Below are 22689 nucleotides of genomic sequence, written 5' to 3'. Positions count from 1 at the left end.
TCCAAACAAAAGGCAACAGAATCAATGCATACTTTTTTTTTTCCCATACTGATAATCCCAAACAACAACTAGCTACTAACATATTTGGTTAAATTTATTTGAAATGAAGAAGATGAAATGACACCAGCTCCCCTAATTTTGAGTAGAAATGTCAAAAGCAAAATTAAAAATGACAATTTCATAAAATTGACGTTTTGACAATTTTATTTATTACAACACATTAAACTTATTTACAAACTTAGATGCAATTAGAGATATTGCATTTTTGGAGATAAATATCAAAACAAGCAGGTCAGACCAAGAAGGTGTGATATTGATTTTTAATGAGGTTTCTATAGCAAGGTCTCTGAAGGTTAATTTTGTGAAGGAAGACAATGTTTCTGTCTTAAGTGCAAAATGCCTCTTTAAGAGGTAGCCTAAATAATTAAAGATTTATTTCCCCTTTAGCCTACATGTTGCATGTATCAATCGTCTGTTAGCAGTTTAGCTGTCATAGGCCTACTTATGATTTGTGCCTTTCCATGCCCCGACTATTCTACCCCCACCCTGCTTTGGCCCTCTGTGTCACACTGACTACACAGGGGTTTGTCAGATACATGCATACACCCTTGAAAACTGAACAAAACAAGTTACAAGTAAGGATTAAATAACACAAGAGTGGTAACCTTGAAGTATCATCCCTTTATTGAGAATACCACACACCCATGATAACATGATAGGATGGAGGAGTCCATCATTTCAAATCAAGCATAAAAATGTCAAGCAAAGAAAAAGAACAAGGCTCATTTTCCTTCTAGAAAAACGTGTCTCTCCTTCGCCACAAAATGAATGGCCTTCATTCAAGATTCATTTGCATTATTGCTTTGGGTATTACAGAGCTAGAAAATTATGAACTGTAATATTTGTCAAAATATTCAAGTCTATTTTAAAATTACATTTTCCTTTTTTTTTCATGGTTTTTATTTTTGCATAATTGATCAGATGACTGTTGTTTGGAGTCAGTGTAACTTGTCTCTTCCCATCCGTGCCCTGAAACAACACAATAACTTCATCATTAGTGTCACAAAACCTAAGTTATGCATGACCAAATCATCACGTATGAACAGCAGGACCGATCATGTATTGTCATACCAAACTAATACAGCACGTGGTCTTCAAGATGTGGCAGCAGCAGCAGAAGTAGCCATGGTGCCCACTTTTTGAGTGGCATCTTTCTTTGCCTGATGGGCCTGCAGCACGGCTACAGCTTCTTCCACCTGCACAAAGACGCCATCAAACATGAATAATGATGACACAGAGCAGTATGTCCATAGCAGACGCTTTAATATGACAGTACAACACAAGAGAGAGGTAACAAACCTTTGAACGCAGAGATTCATGAGACTCCAGCATATGTAGCAGTTCAGAGTTGTCAATCTCCAGCAGCATGCCAGTGATCTTTCCAGCCAGGTTGGCATGCATGGCCTGAATCAACGGGAAAAGACGCTCCCCTATTTAACAAAATGTGAAGGAGAATAAATCAACCCGGTGAAGATGTAAAAGAATTACAGGTCTGTCACTGTGAAATACCAGTCTTACCCAGCATCTGTTTCTGCTCCTGAGGAGGTGCAGCAGCCAGCATGGAGGCTGTGAGAGGCTCCTGGCCCTGAACGTGCACAGCGGGCTGAGCCTGGAAAGGACAGATAAAGGGCGTAGGAGGGGAAATTACTCATAATTATTTGCTGAAAGATAAAACCATGTGGGTGATATTTTCTTCTCATACCTGCTGTAAGGCAATTGGTTGCACCACCTGGGGGTTGGGGTTACGGACGCCGGTGGCATATTTGTAAGGAGGCATGGCTCGGGGGCCTGGGACGCCCATTGAAGGACGAGGAGCCATGGACTGGCCTGCAGCTGACAGCAAGGAGAAGAAACACAGCAGGATTAACTCTGTCCTCTGCTGTACATGTAGTCGAAGTGATGCCAAAGCCAGAGGCAGAAAATTGATGGAGATCATCACTGTAGCCATTAGCCCCTGGTGAACCCACCTCGTGGACCCTGTGCATTGCTGCCAGGAGTCATGTGTCTCATGCTGGCACGAGGTCCTGGCTGACGCAGTGAGTTGGGTATCCCCTGGAAACCACCTGGAAGGGACAGGAGAGATAAAACAACATAAGTAATGCCAATGACATGTTACAATTTTACAAATAGGTCATTGCAGTTCATTACATTGTATCACCAGCATTACAATCTGATTAACTATTATGTTTTCAATAGGTACACTGTTCAATAATGCCTTAAGCTGACCTTGACCTCTTCCACCTTGTTGCTGCCACCGGGGATTGGGTCTCATTTGGGCCAGCTGATTGGGCGCATAGTATGTGGTCCTGTTCTGGGCCTGGTGGACACAAGAGATAACTGTGTCATTGCTAATGGCATTAAAAGTCACACTTTACACCACTGCTGTGCTGTCACCACACTGTTGTATATTACACTATTTAAAACTGTTCTGTTTACGACCTTCTCCCTGTTGACATGCCTTTCCTCTTATCTTAACCCGAACCCAGCTTTAGCCCTCACCCCAACCCATCATCTTATAGGACCTTTAACATGACCTAAACCTTGCCCCACACCCAACCAATAATGCAAGAGGTCTGCGCTGATTATTTATGGCAATTCGCGGGCATCAAAAAAGATATGATGTTAACACAACACTGAGATCTGGATTATCAAGTTGGCAAACATGTTAGCACATAGCCCGACCTACAATATTATTCATTTAAAAGAAGTGAGATGACCAAAACAGTTAAGCAGTGGAAAACTGTTCACAATACAAATAGTTTTGTGGTCATTTTCAGATATAAAAAACATAAATCAACCCCAGTTTAATAAACACTGTCATCTGAGAATTTATTTGTCATACCTGTGGTACAGCTGGCATGAAGTAGCCACTGGTGGGCTGGAACTGATTAATGATGGCATTAGCCGGCATGGCCCTCATGCCAGCAATACGCTGCATGTACTGGTTGGTGAGGTGGGCCTTGCGCTCCTCTTTGCGCTGAGCAAGAGCCACGTAGAGGGGTTTGGAGCCAACGATGCGTCCGTTCATCTCTGTCACAGCCTTGGTGGCCTCTTCAGGGGAGGAGAAGCAGACGAAGCCAAAGCCTTTGGAGCGACCTTCCTCCAGCATCACCTAAATTATAGGCAGACAGGGAGACTGTGCCTGAGTTACTTCAAATATACAAAGATTATCTCTGTTTATGGCAGTGATGTAGTGATCCATTTCACCATTGGACTGATTTTACTCACCTTAGCACTTGTGATGGATCCAAAAGGAGAGAACTCCTTACGCAGTTTCTCATCATCTATTGTGTCATCCAGGTTCTTGATGTAAAGGTTAACACCCTGAAACCAAAGACAATGAGTCACCACACAGAGTAGTTTCCTTGATGTAGCTAAATCAAAACAAAATATTGATTGGATTTCATTTTATTGTAGACCCAGATTCTGCTGACCTGATAACGACTGATCCTCTCTTGTTTCAGGAGCTCGAACTTCCTCTTCAGCTCTGCTTGCCGCTCCATCTTCTTCTGCGCCCGACCCACAAACACGGTCTTGCCATTGAGTTCAGTGCCGTTCATGTCCTCTACGGCCTTTGGGGCGAAGCCAGAATTATCAGAGGGAATTTCTAAGCGATAAAGATACATTCATCAAAATGTATACAAGGTCAAAGTACCTTATTAGCGTCCTCATGTTTCTCGTAACTAACAAACCCAAAGCCTCTGGATTTGCCAGTGTTGTCTGTCATGACCTTCACGCTGAGGGTTTTACCTGCACGGGCAAAAACAGTGCATGTTAGATAATAACACTAGACCAAATTAAGGTTCTGCATTATCACTGAACCTAGTCTCAATTTACCATATTTGTCAAAAAGCTCCTTCAGGCGATCATCGTCCATATCATCCCCAAAGTTCTTGATGTAGACATTGGTAAATTCTTTGGCCTTGGCGCCGAGTTCAGCCTCCCGTTCTTTGCGAGATTTGAAACGACCCACAAACCTGAAAATGGAAAGAGAGCAGCGAAACACACTCTTGTAAAACAGTCCTGGCATGGTTGAGAAAGCAAAAACCAGGCTCCATCTGTTTTGGCCTTCTTTTTTTCCCCAATCTAAAAACACTGGTTATCCAGGGGTTTCCAGGTAAAGAAAGTTCCGCACAGACCTGACCACACAAGCATGATAAGTAAAACAGAGTACACTCTTTTACAAGAACAGGGACAACGTTCACAAGACAACTTGACAGTTACTTCTCATCATGTGTGTGACTCATCATTCCTGGGGTAAACCATGAAGAAAAGACATTCGACTGCTGTTAATATCACCGGAAGCAGGCAGATATGTTGGCATGCTACACAACACAGTGACAACCATCATATTTCTTGGTCCAAGACTTGATGAGGAGGTGGATGGAGAGGGATGGAGGAACAAAGTCTCACAGTACAAAGGAAAGCTGAGGAGGACCAAATGATCTTATATACCTTGCTATGATGACCTCTCCCCTTCCGCCATCCAGTATTGCATTCCTGCATTCGATCCATCACTAAAACACACAAGCGTGGTCATACACACACACACACACACACACAAAAACTCTAAGACGGGTGACCACCAAGTGGACAAATGAAGCTACATAAAATGCATCTGGTAGGAAAGATAAGGAAGAGGTTTTGGTGTGTTATCTTTGAGTTTAGAGGTTATCTTCAAACTGGCAGTAGTGAGAGATGAGCTCATTAGTCAGATTATTCACACACAAACTCACCAACTGAAAAAGACACGAAAAGTCAGTTCACTCAACACAAGTCAGATTTATACATCAGGCACAAAAAATTATCACAGTTCATACGGTATAGTATCAATCTGACCCACATAACCTTTGGTCATCAACTAGTAGTCAACCTTCTACATCTGGACAGCCGCAATAATCGCTGGTGCTTTCAAACAATATAGTTCAAGCAAGATATTTCAGTGACTTTTTTTTTTGGAAACATCTTTAAAACTACGACAGAGTAATGTGCTCCTAGATGATCGGACACTCACACCTTGCGGTCATTCAGAAGCATGCCGTTCATCTTCTCAATGGCACGATCGGCTGCGTCCTGGGTCTCGAAATGGACAAAAGCGTAGCCCTTTGATCCATTTTCATCACACACCACCTGGAGCGCGGGAAGACAAATGGGTGAATGCGTGCATTTTGAAATAATGATGCAGGCAGTTGCATAAGTTTAAAAGGAGAAGTTGAATTTTGTGAAAAATGCTCATTCATGTTCTTGCAGAGATTAACAGCTGCTGGTTAACATAGATTAGCATAAAGACTGGACACAGTGGAAACTGGCGGCACTGTCTACCAGAACACAATATATTTTGTCTGATTAAATCCACACTGAATTGACAACTGAAATGAAAACAGCAAAGAAGCAAGTTTATAGGGGTTAAATCACAATAAACCAGGAAACCCATGTACGAAACTGCATTATGGACAGTTAGGCTCTCTGGTCCAGTCTTTATGCTAGGTTTGGCTAACTGCCTAAGAGTAAACAAAAAGTAACTACATGTTATTTCCTTAAATGTGCAACTATTGCTTGAAGCAAAAGTTGACAGGATTATGTTCTCTTCTTTTGACAACAGCGGATGTTACTTATCTACTGAGACCTACAGAGAACTGCATTCATATATAGGCAGAAAGAGATAAACAGTGAAAAATATTATATCAAAGATGTATGCCCAATAAAGGTTTCTGGAAATTTGGGTACATTCCAAATTAAATGTATTTTTAGTTGATTATTTATGGGTTGCATGAGAAAACTTTATATATTATTCCAATGTTTGATCTAAACCGTGTCCATGAAATCTTCTACCAGTTATTTCTGTTTTAGGAGTAAGAGTATACACATTAAAACCATATTCATGTCCCTCAGTGAGGTTTATAACAAACTCTACCTTGCAGGAGAGGATGTTGCCGAAGGCAGAGAAGGTGTCGTACAGGGCTTTGTTGTCAATGGACTTGTCAAGATTCTTGATGAACACGTTGCCCACTCCAGACTTCCTGAGGGAGGGATCTCTCTGCGACCACATGATTCTGATTGGCTTTCCTTTCACCACGTCAAAGTTCATGGTGTCCAGGGCTCTCTCAGCTAAAGGGAGGAGGGACAGAGAGGTGGAGGGAGGGAGGGAAAGGGCACGAGTGGCTGTTTACATGTAGCTATGAGTCTGAAAACATATCAGTCACTAACATGACATGTATGCCATATGTCATGCATCCCTCACGCATTCTGTTTTTTCTGTTTGCCTGTACCATGGTGCCATCCTCTTTCAGCCACCACCTGCACTATATTAATGATATCCCCAGAGAAGCAACATACAGTTACAGTGGAGTGTATTAAAACAGTTTGTTCCCCTGTGTCTGTCTGCCACAATGGAGAATCCCTGCTGCCAGCCCATCGAGCCCATCGACACAGCACGTGTAACATGGTTAAGACACTGCAGTAGACCATGTGGCTGATGAGCTGTCTACCAGCAGCTGGGACAAGTGTTGGGGGCAGCTGCATTGGACAAGCACATGGAGCACATGGCCGACTTCTCTGACTTACCAAATGCTGCTGGGCCACAATCCACCTAGACCAGGGGCAGCGGCGGGACAGCAGCACCTCAGACAATATAAAACTGTGGTTTTATGAAGATAATGAGTTTAATTTTTCATTTGCTAAAATCAGTCTGTGGCTTAATTTGGACATATTTTTTTCTCTGTCTATTCTCTCTGTGCTTTATTATCACATAGGCTCTTATGTCAGTGCGGGCACACATGCCAAACATCCCTTTGTTCAGTCACTCCACAGTGACACACACAGGCCCAGGCTTTCCAGCTAAAAGTGTCTGGTAAACAAAACGGAGCTGCCTTGCGTCTGCTGGCATCAGCAGTTTGGCTTGCAATTGTACTTCACAACCCATGTGTTCAGAGAAGGTGTGTGATCACTGTCAAATGTGAACTTCTAGAAGGTTCAAAGGGGGAAATCTTCGTTTTGAATCATCTGTGAAACACAACACGATTATTGTAACATGAGTTAAGTGCGTTAGAGCGATGAATAGTGAAATGAGTGAGTGTTGTAAAATGTGAGCCGGGTTGAGGTTATTGTTGTTGTTGACAATTTCTGACATGTAAAGAACTATTGTAAGCAGGCAAATGTTGGGCTGCTCAGACAGAGGCTCTATATTTAGAGAGGGGTCCTGAGAGGTATGTGCTGGCATGGAGTGTGTGTAGAGCATTCTCTACCATTGATGGGGAAGAGACACATTCAACAAGAACGCTCAGATGAGCAACACCACGTCTCATGAGTGTTTACATGTGTAGCTGAGATGTGAAGAAGTCGTCTGTGCTGACCCGCAATTCTGCTTTTCATTAACCTTGTCATTACTATCAGTTGTTTGTTAAAAGGCAGCAAGCTGTTGACCTACAAGCACGTGTTTGGACACCCAGCAGCTACAACCCCCCCCCGACACACAAACGTCTACGCCTCCGACAACAAATGGTGTCTCCTCACTTGTGGCTCGTCTCGCATTTTACTCTGTAGTGAATGACGTTGGCACCTTCCTGGAAGTGAGCCAGTTGTGAGCCGTCATTACTCCGGCTGCTGGTGGTGGTGGTGACCAGCTTGAGCACAGATAGGTGGGGACAGGTGTTTATCATTGATACACACAGCAAAAAAGCCCACACAATGTAAACATTATCTCCAGGCCTCAGCAGAGAGCCACAACACCTGCTACTACAATTGCTCAATGCTTCAGCACCAGTGGCTGCAAATAGGAAACTCCTAACACTTCTGGTACTTTAGTAGTTACATACAGTATTTACTCCAAAGGCATGTTTAGGTTCTTAGAGATTAACAATGGTCACAGATTAAGTGGTTAAATCAACTACGAAACCCCTGCTAGTTAAAAAATGAGGCTCATATAAAATCCAACAACTGTCAAGCAGCCCTGTGGTGGGAGGGGGGGTTATTGTTCAGCTGTGCTTGTCCCTTTTCAAGCTTTCAGTGGATATAGCAGCAGAGGGCAGTGGGAATTTGTTTCACTCAGTGGCCCTTTAAATAGGAGCAGAAATGGGTCATTTTGGACTGAATAAGAAAAAAACAATAAAAGATGCTTCAACTCCTTAAATGCAGTGGCATAGCTGAGCGTATAAAGCTTTTTCAGTGAATTTAGAAGCATAACTCAAATTCTTCATTGGTGTGGGTTTTGACAGTAGTTGTGACTTTTATTTCCAGCAGCAACCCAGAACTGGGACATGCTTATATGGGTCAAATGACTGCTCAAACCAGTCAGGAGAACTACCATGACTGCCCTATGGTAATTTTCAGAAAGGTTTCATCAACCATTTCAGTAAAAGCACACGTTCTTATATGCAGATACGCTATCATATAGGTAATATGCAGATCATATGCTGCCATTGGAGTCAAATGATGGCAATGTCAACATTTGGAGGATGCATGCTTTCTGCCTCTTAATCCCGCATGCACCGCCGCCTGCGCGCCCCTTGCTTTTAACCGTACACACTATATGACTTCACGTGTGGTTTCTTACCGTCAGCAGGCTGCGAGAAGTTGACATAAGCGTATCCCAGGGAGCGCCGGGTGATCATGTCTCGGCATACCCGAATGGAGAGCACCGGTCCGGCTGGGCTGAATTTCTCATACAGCATAGCCTCCGTGATGTCAGGGTGCAGGTCGCCAACGTAGAGAGAAGCCATCGGATAACTCCCTGTCGCTGTGTTCATATCTCGGACTTGCCAAAATAAATAATTGTGGAGCCCTCAGAATAAGAGCTCAGAGAAATGCCGGTGTCAACTGTGTTTTCGTGTCCAGGCTGCGCTTCAATCCTCATGTAATAAAAGACAGTGCTGGAGAGAGGACAGCGGGCTCCCTGATCCAGCCGGTAGTCAAACCTGAAAAATCACGATTTAAAAAAAAAAAAAGAAAAAGAAAAAAAAAAAACTCGATGTCTTCTGAAGTATTTCTTCCTTTAAAAAGACGCCAACTTCGGGTTAAGCCCGAGGCCTCCTGTTTATGTTTTTTTTTTAATTAATGTTTTGCGATTTTTTTAACGTTTGTATTTCTTTAAGTATTAAGGTACTTTTTATGAAGATTTTGTAGATTTTATATTTTTTATATTATTTTTATTTTAAGTTTTTCAAGAACAGTGAGTTGGACACTCACGGTTGTTTTGTGGCCGGGGAAAGAGACTGCGTGAGGAAAGCATGGGCACTTTATAGAGAGTGGCGGTGCGGAGGAAATAGTGGCCAGGGTCAAACTTGGGATAGAAAAAACACTGAGCATGCGGTGTAAAAGGGAGAGCGCACAGTGTAGTGTCCCAACTACACAGCCGAGCTCCCCACAGCGACATCTGGGTGGGAATGCAAGAGGCTTATAGCATACTGTAATATAGCCTACTATGGACAATGTTTCTTTATGGGAAGTTACTAATAAATAGTTTATTATAGCAGAAGGGAAAACATTGGAGGAGGCATTCAGTTGATTGCAGTAAGTTTATTCAGTTAAAGTGCCATCATAAAATATTGAGGTGCAGTTTACTCTGCCTTGTCCATCCTCCTGAGAAGAACAGAGAGAAACACATTAGATATTCACAAACAAAGAAAAGAACTTAACATTACAGTAATTGTAACTATAAGTATTCAAATATTAAACACCAAGTTTATGTACCTCAACAAATCCAAGAAAACTGAGTGCAGCCCTCTTGGCCTGGGCTCCTGATTTCTTTTAAGCCAATTCATCCCATATCTTCTGATCCCACCTTTTACTTCTTGGTTCTTTACCACATCTTCCTCATAACTCAGTGTCTGGGACCCATCCAGGCCTTTGGAAAGTTGGATTTTTGAACGAATTACTGGTAGGACATCATCTGTTCCTTCTTGGGGAAGCACAGCAGCATTTACTGGCATTTGTGACGGCTCCTCACCCATTTGTTTAAAATCAATCCGGTTTAGGTCATCTTGAGTCATCACAGGGATGATGATCTCGTTCATGGGTGGATTCAGATGAGACAACTCCTGATCTGTGCTCAGAGGTTGTGGCACAGGAAGGTCCTTTGACACCAACTCGACTGTCAAACTGTCTTTGGACTGTGAACCGATATTGCCGCCCTGTTCAGTGTCTTGCACCTGTCCAGGTAGCCAAAGGGTCAGAGTGTCCACTGGATCCTGACTCACAACCACTACTCCCTGTAGAGGAGAGATGAACTTTCCTCTTGACATGGAAGTACCAGAAACTATTGTGTTGTCCAACACTGCAGCATCAGAGAGCATGGAGTGGTCTAGAGGGACTGGAGTGGTAGCTTTTGGTCCAGAGACATCGGGTTCAGGGCTCATCTTGTCCACAATGACCAAGACACCAGTGCTGACTGTAGCCTTGGCATCTGAAATGACATGCCACTCAGATGACAGAGATCCCTCAAGTCAATTTATTCTACTTGGTGATATAATAAAGCACTGACCTTCAGGAAAATGTCTGACTGATGGGCCTTTACATTTTAAACTACAGCACTCACACACTCCGACATCTCCACTCAGGGCTTCCCATCTATGATAGAAAAATCTGTCAGTAACAAAGAGGACACAATCACTTCCATTTACCATGTACTGTACCTCGACTGGATGACATTGTAGTTGCAGGATTTGGAGCCAAATGTCTCACCCTGGTCTGAGATGAGCACACTGCAGTGGATGTACAGCTTCAAGAAGAAAAAAAAGAAAGTATAATCAAGTATAATATAAGTTTATATATAATCATGAGTTCATATACGAGTACAGCATAAACCAGAGAAACCCGTCATGGCTTCTCACCTCAGAAATAACATAAGATGTGTTCAGAACAAAATTAACCACATCCCCTCTGCCGGAGGCCACAAATTGTATGACAGGATGAGGAGAACCCAACGAGGCCGTGCACCTGGGGTGGAAGAGGTCTCTCAGGTGATTAGAAAAAAATTACACAGCATGTGGAGAGATGATGAACACTGGACTGGCTGCTTACCCTTTATTCATGATGAGTGCATGCCGAGGTTTGCTCTGAGGCTCAGGGGAGGTAGAGGCAAAGCAGGACTGGATGAAAAGCTGCTGATCAGGCCTGGTTTTGGCAGAAACCTGGAGGTTTATAACCTGTCCTCTTTCATAAACATTTGACTCTGCAGCACTGGTAAAGGAAGCTGCAGGAAACAAAACAAAAAAAGCAAACATTGTATCAACAAATACAAATCTCAACCTAACAACATCTTTTTGACTCGGGTAATAACTCACGATTCATGGCTTTGATATTAAAGCTTGGGCCACTCTCAGAAGGAGCCACAGAGGTAAAGATGCCCGAGTTGTAAGACCTGAAAAGACAAGCAGTTGTCTTTAGTACGGTTAGTCATTACCTTTAACATGTTTTAGTATCTCACCTTTTTGGGAAGCAGAAGATGTCCACTGTGGAAGGAGTTTGCTGCCTGGTGAGACGTTTTCTGAGATTCAAATGGAGAGAGTTTTTGAACATCTTCAAACCATTTTCCACCTGCAGGACAGAGGGCGGTCTCAGAAAAGCCTTACAAACAGGGAGGAAATTAAGTAACAAGAAAGGAATGGGGTTCAGCTTACTACATGTGCAGTCCCACACTCATTGACACTGTAAGTGAAGAAAAGTTGGTTTGGTTGCTCTCTGTTGCTATAGCAGCCGGGACCCAGCTGAACCTCCTCTGCAGTCAGCACCACGCCATAGGATTGCTTATCAATCACCACAGTTAGCTGAGATTCATCACAAAACACCTGTATCCTGGGAACATTCATAATGGGAGCCATGTCAGCTAGCATGTGGAAGTCAGGAGCCCAGGTTCTCCAGGAGCTGAAGATGGTGTCATATGGTGTCGCATCAAAATTTCTTTCAAATGGAAAAGACATGAGGTTGTCAAAAAATCCTGGAAAATTCTGGAAAAACATCCTGTCATCCTGTTCTTTTATCACTGGCTGAGCCACAACACAATGTCCGACAAAAATGCAAAGGAATATCTCTATGATCCCCATTGCAGCCCTCACAACAGGCCGAGCACCCAGTCACCTCCACTCACACACCTGTGCTGTTAATAAGGTGCAGGGGCAGGAGGGGCAGGTGTTGGCAATCAGGCTAACGAGGCAGTCATGCTGTTCAGATGGGTTTCTGAAACTTCACTCTTAGCAGGGGAGCCGGGGATCTTTTTGTGTGTATTATTGTCATACAAGAGGCATAAAGAATGTAAATATAAAGGCATTGATTCTGTTGTCCATGTGATCCACGCTACAAATAGTTCACATATTTAGCATTTTTGAAGCTTCATTTCATTTCATTTCATTTCATTTTGATTTATTTCATTCATGGTTCTCACATAGTTGCACATATACATTGTGTACACATTTTCATCATGAATGAAAAGGAGCAGGATGAAGAAAAAACTCATAATTCCTGCCCCTCTCTGTTACAAATTTCATTGGCTTACTTCAACACCAATATTATTCTCTGTTTCAAAATATTAAAGATAATGAAACATAGTAATGACAAAAAAACAAACAAACAAAATAACGGTAAACACCACTCATCTATCTATCTTTTTCTTTTTTTCCCTTCTTTTTCTCTTTCTCCTTCTTCTTTTTTGTAAATACTTATCTTTTCTTTTTTAAACATTTTCTTAAACTGAGACTGAACTGAACTGAACTGAAACTTAATCCCATACACATTCCTTCATATTCTTGAATAGTGTGTAACTTGTAAATAAATCATTCATAAATAAGATTAATTAATTAATAGAATTTAGGGTTTCATATTGTACTGTATGATAGGATGTCACATATTGGGTTAGGGTTAGGGTGTATGTATGTGGTTCAGTTACACTTTTACATGATTTCAACCCTTATTGAATCTGTTCCCATTATTAAGAAGAAGAAGAAAAAAAGATTAAGATAAACAGAAATAATAACCAGGACATTATTACTAAGGAAAGAAAAGGAGGGGAGGGATACAGAGACCACAAATGACAGAGGATGACATATAATCATGAGGGTTCACTCCAAGTTAAAAAAAAATCCCATTCATGATCAGACATTACAATTAGCCTACTGACTTTATAGGCATGTAACACACGCAGGCTACATAGACTGTGTATTTTTATTGGCAAACAGAGAGAACAAAAATGAGTCAAAAGCAGGTTCATCATTATTTCAGAGAGTAATGTACTGCACTAAGCATCCTGCAGTAGCCTAAAGAATCTCAGACAAACGTTTTGTTTTGTTTTTTTAATGAGCAAAAAAATAACTTAAAAAAAAATGTACTTGTTGTTTTACTTCTATTGCTTGTGGGATTAGAGCTGAATGATTTTTTAGCGGCTAGATAATGCCCCACCTCCAATCGCCCCCAGATATATGTCATTTGTAAAGGAATGAGGGGCGGAGCTTCCACACAGGTAGGCGGGTGCGTGCAGGTGAGCGGCAGTTGAGGAAGACACGGACAACGTTACGTTAGCGAGTCAACAAGCTGTCAGAAATGACTTTAATACAACTTGTACAGTAATATGAAGTGAGAAGACATCAAATTCACCATGGTTTACTTAGGTAAGTGGATTTATATGTTTGTTTCAGTAAAGTTACAGACTAGGGCTGCGGAGCGATACACAGTCTTTAGGCGTGGTCTGTTCGTAGTCGAAGCTCAGAGAGGAGAGGTGGTGCAGCTTCTTTTGGAGTTTGGAGTAAAAAAAAAAACGTGTGTGTGTGTGTGTGTGTGTGTGTGTGTGTGTGTGTGTGTGTGTGTCTGTCTGTGTGTGTCTGTGTGTGTGTGTGTGTGTGTGTGGCTTTACCGTGAAAACCTGTGCTACAACTTATTAGTTAATTGGTTATTTAACCTTACATAGGAGTGGTACATTATCAAGAGTTTCACCCCAAATAAAACTAAAAGTACAATTGCATAGGATTCATGATATGGGCTGCCTAGGCTTAGAAGGCCCCATATTATCTATCCTTTCTTATTACTTAACTAACTAAAGTTAAAGAAAGAAATTAAAAAAGTATCAAACATTTAACAAATATGCTGGTCCTATCAGAGAAGGTAATACCCAAATGGAATCAAAGAGATAGCCTACAAGTGTGGTGCCTGTACAGCAACTACATGAATATGTACATAATGCAAATATTATATCATAGGATCCTGTTCACCTGTACACCACAGTGTTAGAATATGGATAACAATATTATGACTTAAAACACAGTGAGTATTTCCACAGCACCCAGCAGCAGGAGAGGAGCCATTATCTGTGTGGCTCACCCCTCAGGCCAGGTGGTGAATGTTTGAACACTCCACCCAAAGCTTTGTCTTCTTGTTAGGGCCAGGAGGGGCCTACGTGGTCTTTAAGGGTGTCGTTTCAACTGTCCCCAGAGGAGGGAACAAAATAGTGCAATATAATTTAGGTCAGACCCCCATCTCCAAGTCGTCACCATAGCTGCAGAGTTTCGCTGCGTGCAGTGAATGAAGTCCTCAGCCGTCTCTGCAGGGGTCGGGGGTAATTGTGGTGTCTGCCTTCTTCTCGTGTGTTGATACGGCGTAGGCCTACTAACCACAGGCCCGCTTCCTTTTTGCTTTGCTGAAACCACAACGCTCCAGAAAAGTCAGTTTCTCACACAGTTGTCGCTGTAGTGCGTAGTTTGCTCTTTCTATATTTAAAAACCTTTCTGCCAGGAACACATACGGATACTTACAGGCAGCTGGTATTTACATAATAATAACACATAGACACATCATTTGAACTCTGCCGCCCCATTTCTTGTCTCTCTCTCTCTCGACTGTGCTTTACATTAAAAAAAAAAAAAAAAAAAAAAAAGGCAAAAAAGCCCCCAAAAATATACTTGCTGTAAATGAACTAGCTGTTTATGTATAGATATATAAGTCAGGATGCTGAGACCTAAGTTAAGATGATGATGTGAGCACCTTTCTGCTTCCTTCAGGAGTATGCTGTGCCAGCCTCAAGGACAACAAGGCCCTGATGAAGATGGGGCTGGGGCTGGTTCTGGTGGGCCATGTCAACTTTCTTCTTGGAGCACTGGTGCACGGCGCTGTGCTCAGGCACATCAACGTGCACTCTCAGGCCCGGACCATGGTCTTCGCCATCTCTAATGTCATTGCCATTGTGGCAGGCTTGATAGTAAGTTGCAGGACATTTGCATAAAAACATACAAATGATCTGATATTATTTTGGCCATAGTTATTTAAAGGCACCAGGCAGCAGTTTGCTTATACCTTGACCTTGTGTCAATGAACATACTCTTAATCCTTAAGCAGAGCCATTTTGACTTGTACTATTGTATGTTCTATACATGATGAAGGATGTGTCTTTTTTGCTGTACATGTAACATCTTGTGTCTTTTAGGGGATTATCAGTGGGATAACAGCCATTGTCCTGTCGAAAAACAAGAAAAACAGGATCCTGGTAAATAACTGTTCCCCCTGTTATTGCCTTCGTCCAATCAGCACTTGCATTACGTCATTTTCTGGCTTCTGTTAGAACTTGCCCTTTGCCGTTTTTTTCCTGTGTTCATGATGTGCGGGGATATGGAAGATCTGTTTAAATAAAGACAACACGTATATGCAAATAAAGAATTCATTTAAATGTTAGATGTGTTTTAGGGACTCAGCTGTGATTCCTGTTTGATGTTCCTACTTCCCATCTACTTGACAAAGCACATTATCCTCTTTGGGGAAAATGTTTCACAAAACTTCTTTTAATTTTTTACCTAAACTGAGTTTGTTATCATGTTGTCTCTGCAGCAGTGGGTCCTGTTGGTCTTTGGCTTCCTGGCTGGTCTCTTGGCGCTTGCCTCCACTGTAGGCTTGTCCGTTTCCATGGTGAAAGCCATTCTTGATAAGGGCAAAGGCCTGCTAACGCACTGCAGGCACATTAGTAATAACGTCGGCTCCTCCAGCATCACATACGAATGCCCCTTTGACCCCACCCGCATCTATGTAAGTTGAACGCAAATATTTACTCACTGGCAGTTTTGACGTGTATTTGAAGTGTCGAAAGAAACAAATCAGAGTTATTCACCATGGCATACTTTTCACTGTTGACCAGGCGACCACAATCATTCTGTGGGTGCCCCTCATTGTGATGTCCGTGGTGGAAATGGTGTTCTCGCTCCGCTGCTTTGCCGCCAGCACGTCGTTCCTCTACCTCTGTCCGTGCAGGAGGAAGCCGATCCAGGCTAAGAGGGTGAGCCGCCATGACATCACTGAGTCTGTCGATCTGCAGTGTCTGTCACAGGAAGTGTGCGTCTGTAGTGAGAGCATAAGTTGTTGTGTCGCATTACAGTAACACATTTCAGTTGAAGTTTCACACTTGCTTTATTGAATGTGAAAAATATGTTCTATCTGCACAAATGTAAATGAGACAGAGATGAGTACATTCCTGTATAACTCAATGCCATATTTTTTCCAAATTGAGGCTGAATAGCAATGTCTTGAAAATACTATATCAACACTGTATTACAGCCGTAGGTGACAATTCCTATTCTGATGCAAGTCCTTAAACACAGTAGCAGCATAAACATCAAGTCAAAATTGTAACAGTGAACTTCCTTGCTTCATCCTCTCCTCCAACACTCAATGTGACACTGAGTTTAATACAGACAAATAGAAAGCAGCGGTCTGGACCTGCTGACAAGGCAAACTTTAACACTGCAGTGTGGTAACTGTGTCACTCATCTGATGCACTGTCTCAGTACACGATCACATGGTTTGATCCTGAAAGTAGTAAACTGAAAGAGCACATGGCTCATGGCTGCAGCAATGGATGTGTTCACCGTCACTGCATGTAAACGCTAGTTTCATTTGTGCTGCTCAAGTATAAATTCTTAACTATTTCCAACATTGGAGTAACTTGGTATTGTAAACTGGACTGATGTATATTAATCACACCATCTGTTGCCCACCCCACCCTAACCTTTATAAAATACCTTTGAACCTTCTGAATACAAAGGAATTCAATTCAATTCTGCTCAGCTGAGGAGATGAAGAAGAGTTAGCCCCTAATGCTGGTATTAATTTGCCATTTTAGGTGCGCATCCAGAGACGTGTTGAAATCTCACCACCAGCACGAGATTCAGAGATGGCAGATGAAGCTGAGCCTGCAGAGCAGGAAGACCTGCTGGACGGCAACACTGCAGTGGAGCAGAGTGACTGGCTCTGAGGCAGCTAAACCTAATGAGACTGCTGCGACTTCTGTTACACAGGAAAGACATGTAGAACTAATGTCAAGAAAAACAACATTTTATCCCCTGTACATATAAAATGAGTTTTTGTGTTGTTGGTTTGGTTTGGTGTGGTCAGCTTTTGTTTGTTTGTATTTTGAAAATGTATTTAAAAAAAGAATACAGAAAGTCTGTTCATCTGTATGTTGACTCTTATCTTATTTTTGAAAAAACTCACAACTTCATAGACCAAATTCACATGACTTTTTTTTAATGGCAGTTTTTATTGGTGTTTTTAAAATGTGGTCAACACACCTGGTTTGTCAGATTTAAAGGACATTTGCAAGCTCTCTTGTAAAACACTTATACAAATATATACAACAAATGAATGAATTCTGGCTTTCATCTTGAGTACTGTACAGTATCTTGGACATTCAAGTCCCAACCTAAGTGGAATTTAAACCTGATACTGGACTGAGTCACAGAAATTTAACAAAGAAATGTCTGTGTCAGTAAAGGACACATCCCATCATAACCTTAGATATAAGAATATAATACACTTACACTGTGACATGTAAGAGGTATATAGGTTTAGACAACCCTCTTAACCATTCTTGGTGACCTTAACAGGCAAGACCAGTGACACAAAAGGTATTACAGAAAAGGCTAGTACAAACATGCTTCAACTACGTATTCAAAAGGCACAGGACTAATGTGGGACTGATAAACATAACAGAGTAGCCAAAATATCTATGATTTAAATAAATTAAATCAATCAGATATATAAAAGCATACATGTACTAAGCCATTTTTACAGAGTTTCTTCACAAGGGAAAAGCACATGTGATCGCTTAAAAAGATTCAAGACGAAAAAAAATAAGAAAGCATACAAAAAACAATACTCAAAAACACTCATTTTGACTCTAGTCCATAAACAGCAAAGTTGAAAAGTTGTCCTAGAAAAAACATGGTTTGATCCTTGTCCCATTTTGAGGGAGTAGGATCTGTCATTACAAAGATTTAGTCCTTCAGCGGTTTCCCCTGGAGCAGCCTGGAAAGATGATCAACCTAAAAAAAAATCTGTTGTGATCCGTTCTGATCGGCTGCTCTGGCATCTTTGGATGCCGAGGACCTCAAGGTGTCTTGGATTCCTCTTTTGGCCTAAAGGAGCCAGAGTAAGGCAATGATTAACATTCCCTCTCCCATCAGCCACTTGCTGGAAAACATGGTCAATCAGTGTGTGCAGTGTTTTCTCACTTGGATGTGTCCATTTTCTCCTCCTCTGGTGCAGTCTCTTCTTCTTTTACTTCTATAACAACAAAGAACAAACTCATAGCCATCATGGTGGTAGTTTAAAAGGTTCAAATAAAATCTCTTTATTATTAAAAAAAAGAGTGCCGTATGATGGAATGGAAAAAAATGAATAGATACCTTTTGTTTCCTCCTCACCTTTCTTCTCCTTTTCTTCTCCCTCTTTCTCTCCTTCGGTTTTGGCACGCTTGGCTTTCTTGAAGCTGGCTGCGTTTCTGCGGCCTCCTTCACCTTCATCCTCTGAGTCGGAGAACTCCTCCTCGCAGGCTATTCTTTTGTCATGAGCGCGGACTGCACGTCATCACAGGACAGGATTAAATCAACACATGATGCTACAGTTTTGTGTAGACTGCATGACAGAAGAAGACAATGACTAAGAGAAGGTCATTACTGGAGATGCGTTTGTTGGGGTCCTCTTCCTCCTCGTCTCCGCTGTCCTCCTGCACAGCGTCCTCAGGAATGGCCTGCATCTGAACCCCCGGGGCGTGAGGCAGCATACGCAAGTTCTCAAACAAACGTTGCCTTGAGGATAAAAAAGATTGACCATGTTGAACACAAGACAATGTGAGACCGACTTTTACCTATGATGTGACTAAAGTCTCAACATCCAATCACAATATAGGAAACACATAGAGAGTGTAACTGCTGCCCAAACTGTGCATTGTGCATCTTGTGTTGACAGTTTCTAACACACATTCAGGAATGAAAAGAGAATTTGACGACTCACTTGATCTTCTCCAGGTAGTCGTTGGTGTTCTGGTTGGTCATGTTGGAGGGGCTGATGTGCAGCTTGAAGTCCGGTCCAAAGTACTCAAAGTAGTCGTTGTATGGCAGCTCTGTGGAGTAGAGAGGAATTGTTAGAGGTGTACAGAAATGGCCGTTTGTCCTGTTTGTCGCGCCGAGTTTACCCTAGTAAGGAAAACAAATTTGATTGGTTGTTATCGAGCAGGCGGGATATTTATTCAATGCTTGGGGGGAGACCGAGCTCGGTGTGTGTGTGTGCGTGTCTCAGACGTTTGATTGACGGATGACAGATCCAATACCAGTGGCTGATGAATAATTTGTGCACCTGCATTATCCAATGCGAAAAAAAAATACAACACTTTCATCCCGGATTTTATCAAAAATTGAATTTTGCACAAACTTTGGGATAGATGAGTTATTACACTAATGTTAAGTCCCACAGTGGACTCAAATTCAATTTTCTTTTCTGTACAGCTTTAAAACTCAATATAGAACTTCTAAATAATGTTCACACATGTAACGTGTAAGAAGTTGCAACCAGTAGACTGTGCCAGAGCAGTAAGGACTAAGGCTAAATGATACACACTCTCCCAGATGAGCCACATGACACATGATTCCGACATCAAATGAAAACCACACCACCTACATCCATGGGCATTCAGACTCACCGTTGGGGATGGAGGAATCAAGGGCCACAGCAGTTTCATATGTCCAGCAGCGGGCCACATTACGGATAGTGTAGCCTCCACCACCCAGCATCAACAGTGGCAGGTTGAAGCTCTTCATGTACTCCACACACTTAGCATGGCCTGAGCAGAAATGAGAAAAAACATGAATAATTGTGGGATAACACTTATATAATATTTTAACACCATGGGGGCAGAAATGATTTGATTAACTCACCTTTGATGGTGAGGTTGAAGCAGCCGAGCCTGTCTCCTGACAAAGAATCAGCACCGCACTGCAGAACCACCGCACTGGGCTGGTACATCTCCATCACTTTGGCCATGATCTGCACAAACAACAACCACCACCACGTTCAAATGTGTCTGAACCTAAGAAGGAGACGCAGACGGTAAACAAATCATTTACTCACAGGTTTGAATATGGCTTCGTATGACTCATCGTCAATCCCATCCCTCAATGGATAATTCACGGCATAATATTTACCCTTCCCAGCACCAATGTCCTGCAGAGAAGAGGATGACAATCAACACACGGTATTATGACTGAAAATACAACTTATAGATAAAAAAAAAGAAAGAGCAGAAGACAAAGCTTACCCTCAGATCGCCTGTGCCAGGGAAGTACTCTCCATACTTGTGGAAGGAAACTGTCATAACACGGTCCGTGGTGTAGAAGGCTTCCTCCACGCCATCGCCGTGATGGATGTCAATATCTATGTACAGGACTCTCTGGTGGTACCTGGAAAAGGGAGGAAAGATTCTTGTTATTTTGATCCAAACAGCACCATGTACTCATACAAAGCAACCCTGTACTTGAAATCCTACAAAGAGGCTTGTGTACTCACTTCAGTAATTCGAGAATAGCCAGCACAATGTCGTTGACGTAGCAAAACCCAGAAGCCTCGGACTTCTTGGCATGATGCAGGCCTCCAGCCCAGTTGATAGCGATGTCTGTCTGCTGTTTGTTCAACTTGACGGCACCAGCTGGACCACAGAGAGGAGCGAAGAATTAACAGCCAGCTTATACTAAAACTTTACAGATTACTGGGACAGTGATGGCGAGATTACTGTGCAACACAGCATGCGAGTCTGAACAGTTTTTAAGAGGAACAACTTACCCACAGAGCCCCCTCCTGAGAGCTGGCAGAACTCAAATAAACCATCAAACACTGGACAGTCCTCCCCCACATTAACTGCAAAGCAACAGCACAGAGTTAAGTTACAGTTTTTTTTTTACTTTCACAGCTGACCTACTCAATGGCACCTCTGCAGCCAACTCACATCTCTGCATCTGTTTGCTGTACTCTGACATGTTGTCTGGGCGGATTGAACGCAGGAACTTGATGTAGTCGTCGCTGTGGTACTTGGTCATCTCCTCACCACTGGCTTTGTGCGGACGCTGCAAACATGGGAGGACAAATGAGAAAGCAAGTCCGGAGATTTGACTGAGCTAAAACTGTTTCTGTAGATAAACATACGTATATCTCCATCTTTCTGTACAGGCCATAGTTGAGCAACAGGTTGTGTGTCATGCGGATACGGTGGGGCTTCATGGGATGTCCCTGGCCATAGTAGTAATTTCCAACATCACCTACAAAAAGGAGAACAAATTAAACACACTGTGTTGAGTTACTGGGTTAATTATCCCTCGCAATAACAGGAACAAATGCAAGCACAAAGTAAACAGGAAACACAATTTGTGGGTCTCTGGGCAAAAGACGTCCGTACACTGAAAAGCTTGAGTACAGGAGTTCAACAGTGCTGAGCTGCATGTGTTGTGATGCTGCAGCCGGACCTCTCACTTTTCTAGTCAAAATACCGACTTTCCAACTCCACAAACTACACAGCTACATTAACACGGCGGCCGCTTTGTGAAGCTGCACCAAGAAAAACGACGGAAGCGTAATTTTCCGTCGATCTACCCGGTGTTTGAAGGCAGCGCCAGCCGTTTTAATGTTAGCTCGGCGTTGACGTTAATTGCGGCGACAATGAAGTACTCGCACTCCCATTGTTAGCTCGACGGCTAATAACGATAACTAGTGCAGTTAAACTACTGAGGTCTGGTGGGTGAAAGCGTAAAACAGTACATTACAAAGCAAGCGGTGTATTTACGGAAACAGTGCAGATAGTATTAACGTTAGTGCTTTTAAGTGTGCGTGTGTGCGGTCTCGTTGTGAGACTGATGAGAGGCGCCGGAGACTCGAGCTACAGCTAGGTTAGCTAACATGCCAGGTTAGCAAGAGGTGAAATAAACTGCTGCAACCTCCACTCGGCGCAAAGTGGCCGGTTTCACTGATGAGTGCGTCGGCTGATAAAAAAGCAAAGTCCTGCAGATTACTCACCGTCGTAGTAGTAGCAAACTTTTTTCTTTGTTCCTTGAGAAGTAAGCGCCATTTTAGTCTTTTTGGCAAGGCTTTCACCGCTCACACCACAGGAGACAACAGCGACAAGAGGCGGATAGTTTGTATCGCGTCCAATCAACGGGGTGTCGTGTTGCCTGCGGTCGACAGGGGGCGACAGACTCTTATCTACACAGTCAAAGGGGCGTCACACAAGAGGGGCCAAATCATAGGGCCAAATCTAAACAGTAGTGACGAAAACTGACACTGTTTTCATCAGAAATATGAATTTGAAAAGCCAGCATACTGTCACATTTCTCAATAAGAATCAAA

The 22689-nt window shown here is 42.5% G+C and overlaps 4 protein-coding genes across 6 annotated transcripts; 1 reads left to right on the top strand and 3 right to left on the bottom strand.

Annotated features, from left to right (window-relative positions):
* Positions 1-661: 661 nt before the first annotated feature.
* On the bottom strand, positions 662-9268 carry pabpc4 (poly(A) binding protein, cytoplasmic 4 (inducible form)). 2 transcript variants are annotated; one of them, XM_085766657.1, is made up of 15 exons: positions 8612-9268; positions 5975-6168; positions 5075-5190; positions 3898-4037; positions 3716-3810; positions 3495-3632; positions 3289-3384; positions 2903-3172; positions 2287-2377; positions 2028-2123; positions 1763-1893; positions 1579-1669; positions 1360-1490; positions 1132-1256; positions 662-1046 (listed from the first exon to the last, which is right to left on the bottom strand). In XM_085766657.1, the coding sequence occupies exons 1-14, from the start codon at positions 8802-8804 to the stop codon at positions 1155-1157; spliced, it is 1884 nt and encodes a 627-aa protein (XP_085622783.1). In that variant the 5' UTR covers positions 8805-9268; the 3' UTR covers positions 662-1046; positions 1132-1154. The 2 variants fall into 2 exon arrangements, with proteins under 2 accessions (XP_085622783.1, XP_085622782.1); XM_085766656.1 differs by having other exon boundaries at positions 662-1029.
* Positions 9269-9552: 284 nt separating this feature from the next.
* zpcx (zona pellucida protein C) lies at positions 9553-12154 on the bottom strand. The gene is made up of 9 exons (XM_085767866.1): positions 11676-12154; positions 11483-11592; positions 11340-11416; positions 11077-11248; positions 10887-10992; positions 10689-10774; positions 10538-10623; positions 9748-10459; positions 9553-9636 (listed from the first exon to the last, which is right to left on the bottom strand). Exons 1-9 carry the CDS (start codon positions 12096-12098, stop codon positions 9615-9617), a joined length of 1794 nt encoding a protein of 597 aa, XP_085623992.1. The 5' UTR covers positions 12099-12154; the 3' UTR covers positions 9553-9614.
* A 1338-nt stretch (positions 12155-13492) lies between these two features.
* tmem54a (transmembrane protein 54a) lies at positions 13493-17436 on the top strand. Its single transcript, XM_085767301.1, has 6 exons — positions 13493-13655; positions 15039-15235; positions 15461-15520; positions 15859-16053; positions 16163-16300; positions 17144-17436. Exons 1-6 carry the CDS (start codon positions 13643-13645, stop codon positions 17273-17275), a joined length of 735 nt encoding a protein of 244 aa, XP_085623427.1. The 5' UTR covers positions 13493-13642; the 3' UTR covers positions 17276-17436.
* A 648-nt stretch (positions 17437-18084) lies between these two features.
* Positions 18085-22465, bottom strand: LOC146964049 (putative histone deacetylase 1-B). 2 transcript variants are annotated; one of them, XM_085767299.1, is made up of 14 exons: positions 22360-22465; positions 21496-21608; positions 21299-21416; positions 21136-21210; positions 20863-21001; positions 20615-20756; positions 20428-20520; positions 20235-20343; positions 20000-20140; positions 19315-19423; positions 18979-19109; positions 18708-18878; positions 18534-18585; positions 18085-18437 (listed from the first exon to the last, which is right to left on the bottom strand). In XM_085767299.1, the coding sequence occupies exons 1-14, from the start codon at positions 22409-22411 to the stop codon at positions 18410-18412; spliced, it is 1473 nt and encodes a 490-aa protein (XP_085623425.1). In that variant the 5' UTR covers positions 22412-22465; the 3' UTR covers positions 18085-18409. The 2 variants fall into 2 exon arrangements, with proteins under 2 accessions (XP_085623425.1, XP_085623426.1); XM_085767300.1 differs by having other exon boundaries at positions 18726-18878.
* Between the last annotated feature and the right edge of the window lie 224 nt (positions 22466-22689).

This window comes from Trachurus japonicus, chromosome 22 (genome assembly GCF_045865225.1).
Source record: "Trachurus japonicus isolate A0001 chromosome 22, Traja_1.0".
Classification (NCBI taxonomy): domain Eukaryota; kingdom Metazoa; phylum Chordata; class Actinopteri; order Carangiformes; family Carangidae; genus Trachurus; species Trachurus japonicus.
This window is presented reverse-complemented; position numbering and strand designations above follow the sequence as displayed.

Excerpts from the sequence above, each read along its gene's own strand:
- pabpc4 (XM_085766657.1), bottom strand. The coding sequence starts at position 8,804 with ATGAACACAGCGACAGGGAGTTATCCGATGGCTTCTCTCTACGTTGGC. Across the intron at positions 2,124-2,286 it reads ACAAGGTGGAAGAGGTCAAG|GTGGTTTCCAGGGGATACCC; the intron begins GTCAGCTTAAGG and ends TGTCCCTTCCAG. Across the intron at positions 1,894-2,027 it reads CAATGCACAGGGTCCACGAG|CTGCAGGCCAGTCCATGGCT; the intron begins GTGGGTTCACCA and ends CCTTGCTGTCAG.
- zpcx (XM_085767866.1), bottom strand. The coding sequence starts at position 12,098 with ATGGGGATCATAGAGATATTCCTTTGCATTTTTGTCGGACATTGTGTT. Across the intron at positions 11,593-11,675 it reads AGTGTGGGACTGCACATGTA|GTGGAAAATGGTTTGAAGAT; the intron begins GTAAGCTGAACC and ends TCTGTCCTGCAG. Across the intron at positions 9,637-9,747 it reads GTTTTCTTGGATTTGTTGAG|GAGGATGGACAAGGCAGAGT; the intron begins GTACATAAACTT and ends TGTTCTTCTCAG.
- tmem54a (XM_085767301.1), top strand. Across the intron at positions 15,236-15,460 it reads CCATTGTGGCAGGCTTGATA|GGGATTATCAGTGGGATAAC; the intron begins GTAAGTTGCAGG and ends TGTGTCTTTTAG. Across the intron at positions 16,301-17,143 it reads AGCCGATCCAGGCTAAGAGG|GTGCGCATCCAGAGACGTGT; the intron begins GTGAGCCGCCAT and ends TTGCCATTTTAG.
- LOC146964049 (XM_085767299.1), bottom strand. The coding sequence starts at position 22,411 with ATGGCGCTTACTTCTCAAGGAACAAAGAAAAAAGTTTGCTACTACTAC. Across the intron at positions 21,417-21,495 it reads ACAGAAAGATGGAGATATAC|CGTCCGCACAAAGCCAGTGG; the intron begins GTATGTTTATCT and ends CCATGTTTGCAG. Across the intron at positions 21,211-21,298 it reads CAGCAAACAGATGCAGAGAT|TTAATGTGGGGGAGGACTGT; the intron begins GTGAGTTGGCTG and ends GTTGCTTTGCAG.